The sequence below is a fragment of the Lissotriton vulgaris genome, chromosome 9, assembly GCF_964263255.1.
Source record: "Lissotriton vulgaris chromosome 9, aLisVul1.2, whole genome shotgun sequence".
NCBI classification, from domain to species: domain Eukaryota; kingdom Metazoa; phylum Chordata; class Amphibia; order Caudata; family Salamandridae; genus Lissotriton; species Lissotriton vulgaris.
In genome coordinates, this window is record NC_141697.1 from 356,847,689 (window position 1) to 356,869,115 (window position 21,427).

The 21,427-nt window shown below is 43.6% G+C and overlaps 1 protein-coding gene across 2 annotated transcripts in view; it reads right to left on the reverse strand.

Annotated features, from left to right (window-relative positions):
* The window catches only part of LOC147690128 (alpha-1-antitrypsin-like protein CM55-SI), a 69,371-nt gene that overhangs the window by 31,187 nt on the left and 16,757 nt on the right, over positions 1–21,427 (reverse strand). For both annotated transcript variants that reach the window (XM_086937728.1, XM_086937729.1), the window contains exon 2: positions 6,098–6,931. In XM_086937728.1, the coding sequence (XP_086793854.1) occupies positions 6,098–6,914 (817 nt within the window). In that variant the 5' untranslated portion in view covers positions 6,915–6,931. The remainder of the gene's footprint in view (positions 1–6,097; positions 6,932–21,427) is intronic.

Genomic DNA, 21,427 nt, shown 5'->3' on the forward strand with positions numbered 1-21,427 from the left:
TGGTTACTAACTACGTGAAAGTCTATATTACTTATTGATTAGTTAACTGAGTATTTGTATGGGAGAGTGAATGTGTGTGTGGTTCGGTGGGGGGTGTCTGACTGCCCAAAGATGTGTGAATAGTTGATTCAGTATGTATATGACGTTAAGACTATATGTTATAACAATTGTTTGGATGAGTTAATATCTTTATGGGTGTGGTGATGAGCAAATATATCTCTCAATGGTACATGTCCAACAAAGTACAAAAATAAAAGGCAGTGTATGTGACATTTGTTGTATATAAAGAAGTATACATATGACTCAGTAATTGCCTAAGTAACTGTATGGATAACTGTATACTTGTAATAGTGATTTTATAACACTAACTATGAGTTACTATCTATATAAATTAAGTGCTGTGTGTATAAGTGTTGGGGTAGTGTTTTAGGGTTTAGGGTAGTGTAATGGTATTTGTGTAGTGAATGGGTTGTGCTGGGGGTAGATTTAGGGTTTAAGGTAGTGCATTGATGTTTGTGTAGAGTAGGGGATCGTTTTGGTGGTAGATTTAGGGTTTAGGGTAGTGTAGTGGTGTTTGTGTAGTTTAGGGGGTCGTGCTGGGGGTAGTGTTTTAGGGTTTAGGATAGTGCAGTGGTGTTCGTCTATTGTAGGGGTAGTGCTTTAGGGTTGATGGTAGTGCAGTGGTGTTTATGTAGTGTAGGGGATCATGCTGGGGGTATTGTTTTAGGGTAGTATAGTGGTGTCTGTGAAGTGTAGGGGTTGTGCTGGGGGTATGTATTAACATTACACTATGACCACCCTAAGACACAATTATCAGTAGTAACCACCAAACAATTCCAGGTGAAGTTATCAGCACAATGCTAGGAAAACGTTTATCAATTTTAAATGCATCTAATCAAGTAAAATTCAAATCATCACATGCAGTGGGCCACAAATGGTATTACTACAGCAGTAAGTATCCCCAACTTAGATTTAAAGTGGATAAACATGTTTCATGTGACAGACCCATAGGCCATGCTGCAGCTTCCACATGCTTCACCACCCTCCACATACTCAGCAAGACCTTCAAATAGACCCACCCCCCCGAATCAAGGAAGACCATCACCCATGCACTCATCACAGCAGGCTGGACTTCGGGGATGCCCTCTATGCCGGAATCAATAAATCTCTACTCCACAAACTTCAGACTGTCCAGAACAGTCCGCATGCCAGACTCATCCTCAGCATCCCACGACAAGACCACATTACCCAGCATAAACGAGCACTCCACTTGCTCCCCGTCGAAAAAGAGTGACCTTCAAGCTGCTCACACACACCTATAAAGCCCTCCACAACACCAGACTTCAATACCTCAATCTCCTTCTACACCCCCAAAAGAAACCTGCACACCGCTTACCAGGCCTTGGCCAAAATCCTCTGTATCCACAGAACCAGATCGGAGGCACACCCTTCTCCTACATCATGGCCAAGACCTGGAATGAACTCCCCCTCAGCATCAGATGAAGCCCCACACAGAAAGCATTCAGGTAGAGCCATAAGACTTGGCTTTTCGAATGACCAAAGCTGCACAAATCCCCCCACACACTCCCCCAGTGCCTGGAAACCCTCACAGGTGAGTAGGGCGCTCTATACCTCCCTGATTGATTGATTGATATGCCACCACAGTGTGTGTTTGAGTGTTATCAACAGGCCCTGCCATTGGTTTGGCTGTACGGTTGAGAACACCTGTCAATTGAAAAACGTGAGTTAAAAGTGGGAGGAGCAATAACTTGATCCCATAGAGTGTTAAGTAGCTAAAAAGTATATAAACCACACCCGTGGGATGATTAGTTTTGTTTCAGAGAATTAATACGGATGAAGAAACTACGAGCAAGGTAATGATTCAGGGCTGCAGAAGCATCTTGAGAATATCTTTCATTTCCTCAGAGGGAACATATTCTTCATGTATATTTAAAAATACATAAAACATTATGTCCCTTCCAGAGGAGTTGGATTAATTTTGAGGGAGGAAGGAAAGAATATCGATGAGAGGTAAATTATCTGAATGGGTATATGTTTGATATTTTTAAAAAAGAAAGCAAAAATATTTAAATATTTATAGAATGTGGTATGATTAAGTTTAAATGAAATATAACACGAGTTGATGAAAGAACCATTACAAGAAATATAGGTTAATTAAGGAATTACTACGTGCAAAGTAATGAGTAGGAGCGATGCCATCATCTTGAGTTCATCTTTCATTTCCACAGAAGGATCATATTGTTAATGTATATTTTAATTTACATTTAACTTTATGATCCTTCAAGTGGAGATGGATGACTTTCAACAGAGGATTTCAAAGAATAATAAATACATTTTTTTTAGTATGCAAGCATTTCTTAAGGATTGAAAAATGTAGTATAAATAAACCATAGACGAAAAAAGGAAATACTTTGGGATAAAGGAGAATACTCTTTTTCTTCTAAAGTGAAAATGGGTTAAAAGTATTTATACTGAGTAGTGCTTTTACCAATGTTCACTTGTGAAGAACAGGAGGATTATCATCGTAAGCACTTTTTTTGAAAATAATTATATAATTGTGTCTTAAAATATTAATTAATAATGCTTTCAATTTTTACATATGATTGTAAAATGTAATAATAACATGAAGTGTACATAAAAAAAGAAAGATGAAGTAGTGAGGGAGTGTTTGTCATAGCACTTCTATTCTACTTGATCTGAAAGGGAAAAAAAGCCCAAACATTTAAATAAAGATGATGGGGCAACACCTACATAATGTAAACATAAGGAATGTGGTCAAATGCGTGATACAAATGAATGAAAAAAAAGATTTTGCATTTCACCTATGTGATGAGTATAAAAGACTCAATAAAAATATTTTTTAAACTTGTGCATGTTTCTTTCAAGGATGGCTTGAAGAATTATACTTTAAATGAAAGGACAATTTACTCCACGCTAAAGGAGAAAAGTCAGCACAATTATGATAGAATAAATGTTAAATGTCAAGGGGCGTCCCGGCGCTGTATACCGCTGGGGAACCCATCCTGGCTTTCCCAGTGAGATGGTCCCGCCAGGGTGGCGGTCACATCCTAATCTGCACGGAGGGACCGCCGCTGCCCCTGCGGACGGTCCCTCCTACTCTGGGGGACAGCCGCAGGTCCGTCCGCTATCCTAATGAGCACCTAGGTTTGGATTTGGAAAGACACAGTAGTGAAATCTGTTCTCACTTTCAAAATCCAAAGCAGATTGCATTTCCATATGCAAGTTAGCATCTCCCCATGTGGAAAAGCAATGCCGACTCCCGAAGGATGTTCGGAGCTGGTGAGACCGTGGGGGCATTTTGTTTCCCCCCACGGTCCCCAACATTTTATATAAGCCCTAGGGGATGGGGTCCCCAGGGATCTTGGAAATTACTGATAGGGGTTATTTTTTACGGTAAAATTAAAAGTCGCGCCCCCAGCGCGTCGCTCAGTGCGGCGCCTTGGTGTGCACGCACTGGATGCATGACTCATAATCTGTAGGGTGCGCAACTCCAGTGCCTTTGCTGCACAACTTCTACGCGCTTGGTAGCCGGAATTGCTTTTCCACATGGGGAGCTACTAACATGCAGCTCCCCATGTGAAAAAGGAATCAGGAGCCGGCCTTCCCTCAGTACATAAAGCCCAAGGGAGTGGTGGTCCCCAGGGCTTTGGAGACCTTGCAGCCCCCAACCATTTTTTTTGTAGCCCCGGGGGATGACGGGGTGCTCGAGTGCTCCAGGAGGTGGGCCACGTAGTCCCCCTCTCACAACACATAAAGCCCCGGGGGTGGTGGTCCCCGTGGCTTTGGGGAACTTGAACCCCTCTCCCCACCATTTTTTATTTTTTTTAGCCCCGGGTGTGACGATCCCATTAGATTTAATAATTTCCCCCCCGGTATTTAGCCCCCGGGAGCTAATTACAAAAAAAGGTCAGTTTTATTTTATTTATTTTACGGCAGAGTCCGCGCACTCTACATGCACCTGCCGGGTCTTTTTTAAAAAAAAAGAAATTGTGGGTCCTGGGGGTCCTTCTGGGACCCCCTAAGAAGGTCTAGAGGGTAAAATTACTTCTACCCTGCCCCCTTTCTATGTTTTACACACATATTCCACTGACTTCCTCAGCCTTGCTTCTACCGAGGCACAAAATGACTGCCAACAGTTACCGGTTTCGAATGTTGACAACCACTTGACAGCCAACTAGCATTCAGCGCATGATTGGAAGGGTGCACTTATGGTACTATGACAATGCACGCAGACTCTGCAGATCCACCGCACCCATAAATGTTAAATGTTGTATACTTGTAAAGCGCACAGCTGCCCCAGCAAAGGGGCGTCCCGGCGCTGTATACCGCTGGGGAACCCATCCTGGCTTTCCCTGTGAGATGGTCCCGCCAGGGTGGCGGTCACATCCTAATCTGCACGGAGGGACCGCCGTGGCCCCTGCGGACGTTCCCTCCTACTCTGGGGGACGGCCGCAGGTCCGTCCGCTATCCTAATGAGCACCTAGGTTTGGATTTGGAAAGACACAGCAGTGAAATCTGTTCTCACTTTCAAAATCCAAACCAGATTGCATTTCCATATGCAAGTTAGCATCTCCCCATGTGGAAAAGCAATGCCGACTCCCGAAGGATGTTCGGAGCTGGTGGGACCGTGGGGGCATTTTGTTTCCCCCCACGGTCCCCAACATTTTATATAAGCCCCAGGGGATGGGGTCCCCGGGGATCTTGGAAATTACTGATAGGGGTTATTTTTTACGGTAAAATTAAAAGTCGTGCCCCCAGCGCGTCGCTCAGTGCGGCGCCCTGGTGTGCACGCACTGGATGCATGACTCATAATCTGTAGGGTGCACAACTCCAGTGCCTTTGCTGCACAACTTCTATGCGCTTGGTAGCCGGAATTGCTTTTCCACATGGGGAGCTACTAACATGCAGCTCCCCATGTGAAAAAGGAATCAGGAGCCGGCCTTCCCACAGTACATAAAGCCCCAGGGAGTGGTGGTCCCCAGGGCTTTGGAGACCTTGCAGCCCCCAACCATTTTTTTTTTAGCCTCGGGGGATGACGGGGTGCTCGAGTGCTCCAGGAGGTGGGCCATGTAGTCCCCCTCCCACAACACATAAAGCCCCGGGGGTGGTGGTCCCCGTGGCTTTGGGGAACTTGAACCCCTCCCCCCACCATTTCTTTTTTTTAGCCCCGGGTGTGACGATCCCATTAGATTTAATAATTTCTCCCCCGGTATTTAGCCCCCGGGGGCTAATTACAAAAAAAGGTCAGTTTTATTTTATTTATTTTACGGCAGAGTCCGCGCACCCTACATGCACCTGCCGGGTCTTTTAAAAAAAAAAAGAAATTGTGGGTCCTGGGGATCCTTCTGGGACCCCTGAAGAAGGTCTAGAGGGTAAAATTACTTCTACCCTGCCCCCTTTCTACGTTTTACACACATATTCCACTGACTTCCTCAGCCTCGCTTCTACCGAGGCACAAAATGACTGCCAACAGTTCCCGGTTTCGAATGTTGACAACCACTTGACAGCCAACTAGCATTCAGAGCATGATTGGAAGGGTGCGCTTATGGTACTATGACAATGCGCGCAGACTCTGCAGATCCACCGCGCCCATAGATATATAAATGATTTTAACTGTAATTTTCTCAGGAACTACTGAACAGATTGACACCATTTAAACTAAAGGCAAAAGTCTGAACTGAGGGCTACCTCTTTGCCAAATTTGGTGTCATCCCGTTCAGCAGTTCAAGCTGTAGCTGTGGCTAATAGTCCTATGGGAAATTGCATGGGTAAAACAAGTTTTGGGACCCCTCTTTTTTCTCGGCCCCCCACTTGACAAATCACTGTGAAACTTTCAGGATAGGAGCGGACTAGAGCTGACCAACAGTTTGGAAAATTTTGCAAAGGTTCAATCGGGAATAGAATGTTGCAGATTTCCTATGGATAATAGGTCCTATAGGTACTATAACTACCTACTGGCGACTGCCAGTAGGTTATATATATATATATATATTTTTTTTTTTTCACATTAAAGTTTACAATGTGAATATACAATTTCTGCAATAAAATATCTTACCTTTAAAGAAAATATAATTGACGAGAACCAGAACAGTTCCTTGATCAATATTTGGAAGCAATTCAACAATTTTTCCATGCGTTTTCTCCAGAACATAATCATTAATTTGCTTCTTTGCCTCCTCTCCCTTATTGAAATTGGAAGGCACGACTTCTGAATCATATTGACTTTTGACACCTTGTAAAAACTGAGGCACTATTGGTAGACCCTCTTGTATGAAGAGGGCATTGCCTGTGCTCAGGTGCAGCTCATTGTCGGACTTGTTCAAACTCTGCATGAGGTGGTGGAAGCCAGCATGTACATCCTGCTCTGAGAGTTCACGAAGGTTAAACCCCATACTTTCAATAATCTCCTTGTGAGTTTTAAACCTGGCACCAAGAGATAGCATGCTGAGAGCAGTGGAGATGCTCATCGGAGACACAAACACATTGCCAGATTTTCCATTGGAAGTAAGGTGTTTATAAAAATTAAATGCAAAACCAGTCGTGGCAGATGTAATTTTCTGACATATGTTTACATCTTCAGGCTGCTCATGCTCATGGTGTTTTACTCCGGAGAGCGTGTGTTCATTTAGTTTCTTCCCATGATGATCCCCATCAGTATACCCCTTTCCATGATGTTTCTTCTCATTATGCTTATCATCATGATGTTCTTGGCCATGGTGTCCATGGCCATGATGCTCCACATGGTGGTGTTCTTTCCCATGAGAATCCACAGTTGTGTGATTGGCTTCACTAACATGATCCTGGTGATGATCACAGTGAATCCCACCAATAAGTAGGGTGATTATCCCACAGAGATACAAGGAAGGTCTCATGCTTATATGGGGGACACCTGTAAAATAATAATATTTATCAATATTAGGGATACATAACAAGAGTTTTTCAGAAATATTTCATTTATTATGCAATGTTTTAAAACTATAATCTCATAGATGCATTCGAGGAGCAATATTATTTTATCCTTCGCCTGTATAACTATTTGTCATTACTAAAAGAAGAATCTAGTAACAAGTTTCCCAATATACGTCAACACTTTTTCGAAGTTAAGTGGAAAGTGTTTTTTATGGCCATATGAAACAATTGCAGTGAATACAAATATGGAATAACCAATATCAGAAATATGGCTGCAGAAAAATAAAAATAAAAAAGAATACACTTTAAATGTCATTGCTTGCTACAAAGGGGATGATTTATTGCAGGGAGCTGAGGAGGTTTTATCACTCAAAACTGATAAATGTCTTTTATACTGTGGGACATCACTTAGTTTCAGTGTCAGAGTTTTATTTACTTCTACCCCCTGCCCCCAAATGCCAGCAGAAATTGTGAGTGCCACAGCAAACACATTGTTCTGTTTACACTTGTAGGGGGCCCCTTTCCCATTTGAAAATGGGTTACCACAGCCTTTCAATTGGTGGTAGAGTATTATTGTTTAACTACCACAATTTGGTCAGAAAACATTAATACATACTACTGGAAATTGGTATTTGGTAGGGATGCCCTAAACACGTCCTTTCCAAATAGTGAATCGCCTATGCAAATTGCATTTCGGTAACAAGTTAGCAAATCACATTTTGCCTTTGCACATTTAAATAAGCTTTCTGAAGTTGCAAACGACCCAATTCATTTGCAACCTCAAAATCCTTTGTATATCTGGCCCCAAGAACAAGTGCTTTTACCATATTAAGACACTGATAATGTTCAGTTAATTTAAAACAACTTGTTTTTGGATATTTTAAATCCCCAGCTTCATAATGACAACCTTCAAATGTTCTGAGGTGGCCTACGCACAAAACAATCTGGGAGTTGATGACTCCTGACCCAAATCTGATCTGAGGCACTCTAGAAAATGAATTTGACTTGATGAATAACTCATCTGTTCCTCAAATGAAGGGTGGAGAGGTTAAATTATAAATATACTTTTTCAATATTGAAAACATGTTAACAATGAGGAAAGTTTTGCTTAGCAATTGTTCCTATCATCTTTAGTTACAGTCCATTGTGAATGGATGACAAGTTTAAAGTCACCAAGGAAATCATTACCATTCATCAACTGTTTCTTTAAATACAATGGGGCTTAATCACAAACTGTATTATATAGTATGTTTAGTAGTACTACAATAGTTCCACCAATGTACTACACAATGTTATTCACTGACTTACATGCAGAGATCTACACCTCTCCCTATTTTATCTCTTATGTGGGAGATGTCAAAGCTAATTGTATAGATCTCTGCTCATGTAGGTATACATTTTGGTACTAGTAGCAGGAGGGACAAGGGGAGGGGTTGATAAATTGGTAACACTTATCACTAAATGGGAGCACATTTAGGAGGAGTAAGGAAGGGGTTAATGGAGGATAAGCAGGGGTTAGGGAGGACATGCATCCACCCACAAACGTGTAAGCCGATTTCTAATCACAAACTGCACCTCTATTGTTACTACAGCTAAGAATGACCTAAAATAGCTGTACATGTACTCCAGGTTAGAGCTGGAGAACATCCAGCACTACACCTGGCCACCCACAGGTACTGCAACATGCTCCCATTGAAAATAATGGAGGTAGGGACTTAAAAAACAGCCCCTAAAGTATAACCCCATAAAAAAAATTAATTAATTTATTTAAACTTTTAAAAGTGTAAATACATTTTGGCACAGCAGTCTTGGGGTGCCTGAGCCCTCTGGACACATGCAAATTCAATGGACTTCATCTCCCAACTTTCATTGTGCCAGCACCCTCTGTAACTGCCACTTTCTGAGGGGGTGGGGCTTGATAAAAGCACTCTGCAAGCCCGCAGTGTGGGATGCATGTGAGCTGTACCTGGGCGGAGCATGGGCCAAGGGCAGGCGTGTCAGCACCCATCGGAGCCAAGAGTAGGATAGGCTGGGCCCCCCTCTTGGCCTCAGAGGCAAGGGCTACTTTGGCCCTGTGAAGCCAGATTGTCTCTCCTACATCTGACCAGTTACAGCTTTTTTGTTAACTCCTCCGTGTTGATTGGGGTCATTCAGTGGGCATGGACCATCCCCTGCTGTAAATCAAGATAAACCCCTGACTGTATTTAAACCAGAGGCACATGCAAAAGGCACCAACTGGGAACTCGGGCACGCTGCATCTATGGTGGTTGTCCCGGCCCCCACTCTCAAAGATCCACAGTCTTTTTGGTGCTAGATATGATTCGCCATGTGACAAATAGCATACTCTATGGTAGACAACTCAGGGATACTTGATCAGCTTGTACGTATCCATGGGTCTCAATAAAGTTAATATTCCCAGGCATAACTGTAAGCACTGGAGTATGTTTAATAGATACGTTCAGGGTTAGTACCCTCATTTTTCAATATTCATTGTTGTTTGGCCTTAGAAACGATTTGTCGTGAGTTAAAGAGTGAGACTGTGGTGGTTAATTAAGTTTAATCTGATCGGGTTGTATGCAGTTACCTGGTATTACCGGCAATGGCAGCATGTCCTACAATTCCCAGTATGCAACTATGCAGAATCTCCGTTGTTATACTTCTGGTATCTAGAACAGGTGTATAATGGTATCCTTCAGCGGGAGATGAACACGACATTTGCATTGTGTACACTATGGAGAACAGTTGCTTTTAGGCAGTCCTTCACTATCCGTTTAACGGAAACCGATAGGATCAAACTTTAAGGTATGGAGTATGGGACGCTCAAGGAACACAGTTTACTCCAGGGTAATTTACATGGGACTTCCATGCAGGTTATAAATACTTTCACGTGTTTGTATGTAGATATTCTTCTGCACAAGCATATTGTTAAAGCACTGTCGAAATGTAAGTCACGGGCGGATAAACGGTCGAGTACTTAGAAGGGAGGTGAGTCCAAAGTAAGGTTAAACATTGATTTCCTTACGTAGTGGTGGTGAGTTAGGGTACTACATTATATTTATGTGACACTTGCAGATTGACCTTACGAGAAACCAGAACCGGAATATTTAAGCGGAAGGCAGTGGTTGGATCTTTGACCATAGACAATATTAGCGGTGAGTTTAGTACAGTTTTTTAATACTTGGTTTTTCGCATTGGGATCTATAATGTTTTGTTTATCCAAGAACAGCAGCGAATCCAGCGTAGAAGTAGAGTATCAGCTATGTAGTATGTTTCACAGCTGTGACGTATAAGATGGTACAGTTGCTCCCATGCAGTTTTCTTGTGCATGTTATGAGCTTAATAAGGGATTCATGTAAGGTTGAAGGTGAACATGCTACTGTAACAGGGTTTTTTCAATGTGAGTATACAAGCAGTACGTTATATGAGGCACTGAAGTTGAGAACATGCACGCTATTTATTATTTCTTGTTTACATTAGGTTCTAATTTTTATCAGGGCTGGTTCCTGTCTCAGCATATTATGCAAAGAATTGTGCATTGGACCACACAGTTGAGGTAAATTGTATGCACACGCCAATCTCTGTAATAGTGAGTGATTCTTCCTCACGGTTTGGTATCACATTGATATTAAGTCATGTGCAAGCATGTGTAAGTAATTGGTTATTCTTGGGGTATGCATAATTACATATTTGATTTTTTATTTTTCACCCTATTTTCTATTTGCACTCAAAGAGGCACCAACTCTTAAACACCCAAATCTTACTATTCGCATTCTGTCCACCTTTTATCTATGAATACCACGTTCTTTATCATTGTTGAACACAGGACCTTTCCCAGTTGTAAACCTCTGTGATGTTTAGAAGCAAATATATTGTATGCAAAATTTGTATTTCTGATACAGGATTTTTCCCCTGACGAAGGGACGTGGAAGCCCCAAAATGCATCGGGCTCTGGATTGTTTGTAACCACGCCATTTGCGATTTCCAAACCATATGTTTTAAAATTTATGTAGTTAGATATGTGCTGGATCCAATTGTATTTGAATTCTGAAATTAATGATTTACTGTCCCTAGAGGACAATAGTAATGAGTGTATATATGTATATCTATACAATGAAGTACACAAACATTTATTTTGTGATTCATGACTTGTTGAGATTACCTAAGATAAAAATTATTGTTTGAATCTATGAGTTATGGTGTGTAAATCTTTTGTGTTTAAGTGTATATGAAGATATTAAGATTGATAACAAATTGTTCAGCAGAAACAGTGCACACTACATGCAGGGTGTATCCTGTAGCCATTGAGTTTTCACTGAATGTGTAGCCAACACATGATAGTAGTGTAGCACCCTTTATGTAAAAATTGAGAACAACTATATTTAGAAAACTTGTATGACCTGAGTGCGCCTCTATCCGTTCTGTTTAGTGGGTCCCTGATACCTGCCATTGAGGGGCAGGCGGGTAAAGGCACAGGTGACATGGCCGGCACCAGCTACTTACCCCTCCCGTGATTGGTAGGCAAGGGACCTGCCCCAGAAGCATTTCAAGTGCTTCCGGGGCACTGGGGTGGGGCAAAGCTGGATCTTGCTGGCTGCAGCGGGTCATGAGAGCAACTCTTTAAAAGAGGCCACGGAGCAGCGAGATGGCCTCTTTCCTCGCCGCTTCTCAGCCCTGCCTGCAAGCTACTCCATCCATGCACCAAAGTTTTCAATTTAAAAATAATTTGGGGAATTCAGCTTCCCCTCGTCCCAGAGGAAATGAGGATCAGCTGTTTGTTGTTGGGGGTTAATTAGATTGCAGCAGCGAAGGAGCCACACAAGTTTGTGTGCACACTCACCCGCCCTGCATGATTGTTTTGCGGTGGTGGCTCTGCCCGCTCTCTTTCCTAATTTTGTGTTTTATCTTCCCTGAAGGTCTGTGGATGGGGTGAGAAAATCGAGAATTCAGCAGTTTATTTTTCTTCTGATTGGCACAGCAGCCAGGAGCCATGCGGTGTCGAGTGCATACTCACCTGCCCCGCATGATTGATACTACTGTGGTGCCTCCGGCTGCTTATGATATTTACTGAATTGCCTGTTGCTGAGGTTGTGAGCAGCTAAGGGGCCACCAAAGCTTTCGTCTAGTGAGTGCTGGCAGGTGAGGGGCAATATTCTGGCCTGAGAGGCAAACATCTGTTGTTTTGCTGGGGCCACATTTTTTACACTTTTAGGCTGGCCAATTGTGAGGGACAGTTGTATCCAGTTGGTTTTGGGGTTTAGTCAGTTTGAGAGGTGAGGTACACAGGTACAGGGTCATTTTATTGACTGTGTTTTTAGTGTGCGGTAAACTTGTAGTGGTCATGGTGCCTAAAGTGAAGAGGGGTGAAAAACGCTCACGGATGGAGGAATAGATGGAAGCGATGATGCGTAGGATGGAGGATATGGGGCTGTCATCGACGGACTTGAGGAACCAAATTGAGGGACAGGATGGAGCAGAGGAAAGGCCTAGGTGAGAGGGGTAACTCCCAGAGCTGCTTTTCCTCCGGCACCCAAAAAGTCTAAACCCAAGCGGGGGTGGGGGGCCCTTGCCCCCTAGGTCACCAGGCATTGAGATGGCAGGGCCTTCCGCCCCAGCAAGAGAGGACTCCCATCTGAAGGGGTGAATGGGGCAACTCCAGCAGGGGTACACCAGGAGGTACGGGGCCCCAGTCAACTGGTTGTGGCAGTGCCTGTGGGAGGAGTCTGCTCAGAAGGGGTCCCAACCCAACCAGTTTCGGTTCCCGGTGAGGCCGCATGTAAGTGTTGGGCTTGGGCACCCAGACTTGGTGACCAGTTTAGAAGCTGTGCTTCCATGATTAGCTAAGGCATGGACATGGACCCCTTCAGCGGGCAGTGGGGCCCTATTAGACGAGGGGGGTGCCTTAGAGAGGGCCAAGTAACTGATGGCACAGGTGGAAGGGTCAAATCAGTTGGGGACACAGAGAGTAGCTGCAGGTCCTGCAGCTACAGGCAGTCTGGCAACCCGTGGTGCAGAGCAAAGCAGTCCAATGAAAGACAAGGGTGGACCTGAACTGCAAAAAGGGAGTGAAACAAAGGAGGTAGAATACGCCAAGAACTGGGATGCGAAAGAAGCAGGTATGTTGCAAGTGTTACCAAGTTTAGGCTTGGGAGACTTACGGTCCTCCAGAGACCATCTTGGTAGATACAATTCACAAGAAGCAAAAGAAAAAATCTGGAAAGGGGAATATGTGAATATGTTTTCTTTATTAATTGATAAAGTTGAGGAGGAAGAAGCAATAAAGCTTAGGGAGTGGGCCCAGCCCAGAGATTGGGGTAAATGGTCTCCAACGAATAAGATTGAGGAAACGCTGGTGAATTGGATAAAAGGGTTCTCCAATTGTCATGCAATCATGGTGGAGCGTTTCCCTGGCTTAGGCACACTGATGGCGTGCTATCTGAATAGGATCACCTGTTCCCTTGATGAGTAAGGGGTAGTGGGGTGGGAAGAATATGACAAGGAGTTCAGGAGGGCAAAAGCAACTGACCCTGGCTGTACCTGGGATCAGATTGACGTCATCATATTGTTGTGTCACATGAAGACTGTAAGTCAAAAGAATGAACAAGGACAGTCCTTTTGAGCAGGACCACTGGCTAATATGGGTGGGCTAGGGAAGTAGGGGGCATGCTGGGAGTTCATTAGGCAAACCTGCACCAGGCCCATGGGCTCATGAGATTCAAGCACACCTGTTCCTTCTGTGGCCTCTCCTCACACCCTGAATCCAAATGCTTTAAAAAATCAAGGTAAAAAGCAAGATTGAGTATTTACTCCTCACAAGGCTAACTCCCAGCTAAGGACAACCACATTGATACCATGGTTGAATAGATATAGTTGCCCAAACACAGTACAGATTCTTTTGGAAGGCTTCAGGGATGACATTAGGATTCTTGAACCTGGCTACAAAGGGGTCTCTTTCTTCCGCAATTAGCAATCAGTAAGGTACAACAGGGCAGTAGCGGTAGCCGAAGTCAAGAAGGCGCTGGATTGGAGAAGGTAGCTGGCCCATTTGATACTCTAACATGGAAGGTTTTGTTTGTTCACTGTTGGAGATTGTACCCAAAAAAGAATTGTGAGAGTTCCATTTAATCCATTACTTGTCCCCACTCAGGGACAAACCACTGAATGATGCTATTTATGGGGCCCTGTGAACCATGAAACACGCATCTTTGGATCAGGTGATAGAAATGCTGCAGGGGCTGGGACCAGGCACATTTCTAGCTTCTAGCAAAGACTGACATAAAATCAGCGTTCCACCTACTGCTGGTGCACCCATGGGATTTCCATTTGTTAGCCTTTCAATTAGAGGGGAGTAATTACATGGACAAGGGCATGCCAATGGGGTGCTCCGTCTCTTGCTCCTACTATGAGAAATTCAGCTTTTTTCCTTCAATGGGTTTTCAGGCAGGTGACTGGGCATTGATTGGTGCTGCATCACTTGGACAATTTTATTCATTTAGGTGCACCAGGCTCACAGGAGTGTGGCAGAGCTCTAAAAGCTTTTTGCGCACTCATGTGCCAATTTGAGGTTAAGACAGTAGGGTCGGCCACAAACAATGAATTTTTGGGCCTAGAATTGGATTCAGTGAACTGGGTATCACGACTGCCACAAGGGTAAGTGGTGGCCTTCACTTTAGCATTACAGGAGTGATTGAGGGAAAAGGTCACTTTGCACCAGCTATAAAAAATGGTGGGACAGCTTAACTTTGCACTAAAAATCATCCCATGGCCCGCCCATTCTTGCGTTCAATTGCACAGGCAATGTCAGGTTTAAAAGAAAAGCACCACCACACTTGGGTGTCCAGCGAGGTCAGACAGGATATGAGAACTTTGATGCCATTTCGGTGTGATTTTAATGGCACTGACCTGGTTCTGCTATTTTGTTAACTCCTCTGTGTTGATTGGGGGCATTCAGTGGGCATAGACCATCCCCTGCTTTAAATCAAGATAAGACCCTGATGGGATTGAAACCATAGGCAGACTCCATCTGTCTCCTTATTATGACGTATTGCTTCTTTGGATGTCAATTTGGCACCAGGGTCCAGGACTCCCTGAGAGTGGCCACTGCGTGAGCAGTTTAGATCTGATTATTGCTTGACTCAGTGAGTCTTTATGGGCGCCTTGAATATCTAATGCTGACTCTTGTTCCTATGGGTGTGATCAAGTAATTGAGCAATTGGCCGCTTATTGACAAAAAGAGAGGTATCAAAGCTCAGATGTTATGATCATCTCTACAAACAATTGTATGATAATATTGGGCACTTTTAATGTGGCTTTTTCTGTTGAATAACATAATCAGGTTGCAACCAATGTATTAACATTGTCATGCTTAATCTAGCAACTCATGCAGATTAAGTGGCTGGTGAAGGCTAGTTCCTTTTTGTTTTGTGGCATTTATCCCCCTTTCTCACATCCCCCAAGGAGTATCAGGCCATTACAGGTATTCTAATAACCCCTAAGAACTACAGCCTGATAACATGGGCAAGCGTAAGGCCAATGATAAATTCACAGACTTAGGGAAAGTTAAGAAGCTGCTCAGACACTTAGCTGAAAACTGCACAATGGACAAAATCAAGGTGATAACTGAAGAGGTTGAGGGTCTTTTATCTGAGAAAACCAGGGAGAACAATGACATGGTGATATTAAATCCTTTTTCACTAAACAGATGTTACCTGGGCCCGGAACCGCACTTGGGCTGAGGTCCAGCCTCATGCAGACACAGCCCCCAGTCCACATAATCAACCACCAGTACAACCAATGGTAAAGGCGAAGTCCACTACAGTTTTCATAGCAGACATAGAATGCACAATTAGGTTTGATATCTTGAGGTCCCGTGTAGACTCTGTACCCAAACTTATGCAACCCCTTGCTTTCTCCAAATATTCACCTGATCCCGATAAAGAAAACATAAAATTGTATCTAAATTCACTAAAAGTGGACATTCAGACACTAAAGGATTGAATTGGCAAGTTAACAAAAGCCCTAAATGATACAATGTATAATGTCACTCTCCCTGTTTTGACTTTGATTTACTTGTCAAGCTGAGAAGAGTAATAGCCCTTCACCCTTCAACCTGGGCCTCAGCAGTAGGAATACTATATCAGGGGGTGCCAGATAGTCAGTGGATGGCTGGAACTCCTTCTACAAAATTGCTGCCCAGGCAATACATAGATAGGGGCTTGAACCAACCATCAATGGAACAGAACAACTCTTTGCCAACACCGGTCAGGGGTGGAAAAGCCAAGCTTTCAAAACACCAACATAAAAGGCCTGCTTGTTCAAGTAATCCGTATGTGCCTGCCTCCAATAGAACCCCCAGTGTAAATTTAGATTCAATGCCCCGGGCACTGGAGATCCACATCTTGCACCATTATATCTATACTACTATTATAAAGAGAGAACTTGCACCTTTTGGCCAGGTAATCTCGGGAACCACAGCGCCAATCTACACACCCGATACATCTATGAAGATGTCAGGGTGTGTAGCTGGACATAGGCTATGTAAATTAAAAAAAATAAGTACAATAAAAAAATTAAGTTTGTAAACAAAGTAGTCCCCTGAAAGTAGCGCTGGCCGGGACCTAGCGCTGGCCGCTACGCGACGTGCGTGATGACGAAGGAGGAGGGCGGTGCAGTGACGAGCGGCTGTGCAGTGAGGAGTGGCAGCACAGGTAAGGAAAGGGAAAGTGAGACTGTGTGATGCAGGGGGAGGCAGGAAGGAGGCAGCAGTAAATGAAAATGTCGGAGCGCGAGTGAGTTGGGGCGGGAGTGGGGCGCGAGTGATTCGGGCGGGAGGGGTTCGCGAGTGAGTCAGGGCGGTAAGGGGGCGCGAGGGAGTCGGGCGGGATGGAGTCGGTGCGGGAGTGGGTCGGGGCGGGAGCGGGTGTACTGCCTCCAGCCCCTTTCTGCCCCAGGCAAAGCTGAGGCGGGCTGCTAGTATATATATATATGGTCAACATCTCCTAATTTGCACCAGGCACAAGGGAATCACAGGTTTCAATTGTTCATAAAACCATCTACTGGTTTATGAAAGTATGAGGATGTAGATCCATCATTAGAGAGGACATATTGAGTACCTTCGGATACACTGGTACACATCATGTGTACGATCACATAGGGCTCTACCTTGCAAATGATAAGCTTGTCAAAGGGCCTATAGCTCTGAAGCATATGTATAAATCAGACATAGGATCACAATCACAAATTAGACTGAAACTCAATCTCCCCCAAACAGCAGTGTCAGTGACTTTTCCCAACCACTGTCGTACTCACAGACCATGAAGGTTATGAACCCGAAACCGGTACCAGGATGCTTGTTTTCGGTCCAGGGAAGACATGATTTGGCAGTTGGGCTGGACTGTTCCCATGAGGCACAGGGTCAGACTTATTTGCATTTGGTCATGTCTGAACTGGGGTGGTGGAATGAGCTAAAGATTGATGATGGATTAAACCCAGATCAGTTGACTGGGGGTGAGTGTTTGATTTGCTCAAGCGCTCCGTCCATCATCCCCTTTCGTAACACCCACAGCAGCAGGCAGGGCATTTGGAGGGGTATTTATATGGATAACAGATGTAGCTGTTTAAGAAAACTAAAAGAATCTCATGTGACAGCAGGGATCTTCTGGGGATAGTATTCATGAAGACTCCGTTGACCAACTATATAATTCGCTTGATAAATTGCCTGGTGATTGGGCTAAGGTAATTGCTAGGAACTGCAATACAGCAGTCCAGATAGGGAAAGCGGTCACAGCCATGGCAAGAGCAGTGTATGAACCTTGGGTGGGAACCCATGTTACCATACCCTTACATCAAAAATAATGAAAGGTTGCAGAACAGATTTAATGATAACACACAGGTTAAGGTCAATGAATGGCAATAATCCAGCTGATTTCTGCCATTCAACCTTCAAAAGAGGTTTGTGCAGAAGCCATATAGATTGCATTTTTTTAGACAGCAGATTATGGCCCTGCTTGATTGACATGGAGGTCATAATCAGAATAGATAGTAACATGATGAACTATATGGCCAATTCCAAGCCAGTCCACTTTCCAATAAATGTTCACTTAAGGACTTGTCCCTCCACAATTGTTACAGCTAGAAATAGAAGAAACGTCAAATGGGCCTCAATCGAAGGGAACACTGCAACCCTATCCAAAGTTTACCTTTGATTGGTGGAGATATTTGGCCAATACGAAAAGGTTGATATAGGGCTGATAGATTTTTTTAGCCTTCACTGTGATCTCAAGGACCTCCTGAAATCCTACATCATGCGGGAGGGGAAAAGAAGAACCATCTTTGGAGACCGCCCAAAATGGTTCTCAGGCGAGTGCAGAGCCGCTAAGGCAGCTGTATGCGATGCTGTTGAGTTCAGGGACATTGTCACGGGAAGGAGACAATACAAGGCAACACCTGGAAAATGCAAGAGTACCTGGGAGATAGCCCAATGGTACGACCTCACAGAATCCATTGACAAAGCAAACTCAAACTCATTTTGGAAACTTGAAACTATCAGAAATAGTACAATCAACAATCACTTAGAGTCAGTGGTCCAACCAGATGAATGGGTTGCTCACTTCTCTGTTCTACCTAGCAAGAGGTCTAGTGACATTTCGCCCTTTAGTGAATGCTCTGCAGTATCCAGTACTACTCTCTACAATGAGGCAGCACCCTGAAATTCAAGATTGCCGAAACTGCACATTCCCTTCATTAGATGAGCAGGGAAAAAGCTCTTTGCCCTGATGGCATTCCAGGTGATTAGTTCCTATCCCAACCAGAAATCTGAGTCCCGTTATTTAAACATGCTGGGTAATGTCATTATGATAGAGGAGAATATACCACCATTGTGGTGCAGCACCACCATGGTTCCAGAATTGGGCTATACAGCTTCATCGACAATAGGCAAAAGATCTTTTGCCGACATGACTGCCAAGACTCCACTCATGGATTACTGACAACCACGCCCTCTCAGATACCAAGGTGGGATTCAGGCTCAGGGCTAGTACAGTGGACCACGTATTTTGCTTCACGACGATGTGCTGGTAAAACATTGTCTTGAAGCAGGACCATCTCTAACTGGCCTTTTTGGACCTGGTCCCTAGGGACAGCATACGGAGGGTCCTGTTGTATCTTAAAGGAGTTGGGGCACAATTATGGTAAAAAAACTAGCATAGTTGTGGAGATGCAAGAGTTTTTTTCAAGGGCACAGTTAGTAGGTGAAAGTGTAGAACAGTATGTAGCGGTTTTAAGAACCTTAACTGCCACATGCAAAGTTTGAGATTTGCATGAAGAGATAATTAGACTAGAGATCAGTTCATCAACTGGACTAACAATGTTAAGATTCAGGAAAGATTGCTTGAATTGAAGGATCCATCCTTTCAAAAGACTATCAACATTGAAAGGAGGGTAGAAAACACCCCTCATTATGTTAAGCAGCTTAGCAGTAAACAGGGGAGGGAGAGAGCAGATCCAATCAATGTAAATGTGGTTCACAAAGTCAAAAAGGTTGCAGATGAGGTAAAGACTCCTAATTGAGTTAAACCATTTATGGTAAAAGCACAAACAAACAAAAACAGATGCGTATGCTACGGGTGTGGACATTTCAGACACACTGCTGAAACCAATAGATACCCTGCCGCTAAGGTCAATTATTTCAAATGCAAAAAACTGGGTAATTTTTCCAGAATGTGCAAGTCGAGTAGTAATGAGGCTCGTAAACAATAGGTAAATTTAATAAGGGAGTATGAAAATAAAGAGTATTCAGAAGGTGAACAAGATAACAACATTGAGGTTTTGGTCATTTGTGGCAATAACGTGAATGGAATATCAGGGGGGTATCAACCACCCAAGTGTGCACTGTCAAAGAATCAAAGTTGATGTATCATTACGGGCAAATTCATGGTCTTCTTACACAGTAATTTACAAGAGAACATGGGAAACCACATGCAAGTGTGAGTTGTCACCACCAGATGTTGAACCTGAAGGGTATTGTGGTACAAAATTGCAGTTTTTGGGGTAATTTATGTGTCATTTATTGTACATGGGAAGACGCACACATTGGAAAGTGTTTTTGGTGGAACTAGGCAGAGCTCTATTGGGTTGGAGATAACAAAGGAATTTGGGTATAATTCTGGATCCCAATTACCCTAGCCAAGTCAGGTTGACCCAGGATATTGCAAAAGCAATCTGGCATGTGAAGTATCCTGAGTTATTTAGCGACAAGCTGGGATGTCTGAATAAGTTTGAACACTGCATAGTATTAAAGGGTGGGAGTGTTCCTGTTGTCCATAATGTCAGACATGTACCATTTGTTCTGCGCACACAACTTAAAGAAGAATTGGATAGGTTGTGTGAGGCCAAGGTTATTGAACCAATAGAGGCATCAGAATTACTCAGTTCCATAGCACAGAAAAACTTAACTGCAAGTTGCGCATGTGTGTGGACTTGAGGGACTTGAACCATAACATCTGGGTTGATCGCCATCCCCTACCACGTATCAGTGAGATGGTGACTAGCATAAAGAATGGCCTGTAATTTTACTGTATCGATCATTCCAATGCATATCACCAGGTGAAATTACATCCCGATTCCAAACACCTGACCTCTTTATAACACCTGAAGGAGCGTTTCAGTTTCTACGCATGCCAATTGGTTTGGCATCCGTTTCTCCATTTTTTCAAAGACTCATGAGTAGCATCCTGAGGGGTATTGCAAATGTAAGGGTATTTCAGGATGACATTTTGGTTTCGGCAATAATTTGAGCAACCATGATGCTGTGTTGAATGAGGTCCAGAGGAGGTTGAAAGAGGTCAGTTTGACTGTGTGTGCTGAGAAATGCAAGTTTGGAGTTAAACAAATAGATTATCTAGGGCAGTGGTTACCAAACTTTTGACTCCTGAGGACCCCCACTGAATCACTACTGGAAGCCTGGGACTCCCAAGCAATTTGTACAATTTAAATTTCTTTCTAAAAATGCCTTGTGAAGCAGAGGCAATTTCAAGAGGGGTACAGCCTGAATTGGGTCTATTGGCATGAACATGTATGCATACAGCAGTGCCTCATTTAAGTCTCCTGCTCTCAGCCATAGCAGCACTTCTACATTCTCATTCCAGAGCCTTGGAGTGGTGATCCTTCCTTACAGCAACAAGTTGAATGATTGTGAATTATTAGCATTTGGACCTATTCACAGTTGAAGAAAGTCTAAAATATTATACAATTATGAAGCATTTTATAATAAAGACATGCCCCAAGGAGCAACAAAGATTGTGAAAATTCTAACAAGATAGTGCACAAAGCGCTGAGTCCAGTGTACAGAGCAAATTCGAGGTCTATATTAGGAGTTCATCATGGAAGTGCAAGAGATGGCAGGGAAGTATCTGCACAGGAGGCATATTGTTTCAGCGAGAGCATGAAACAATGCTGTGCCAATTACCATAAACCCCTGGTA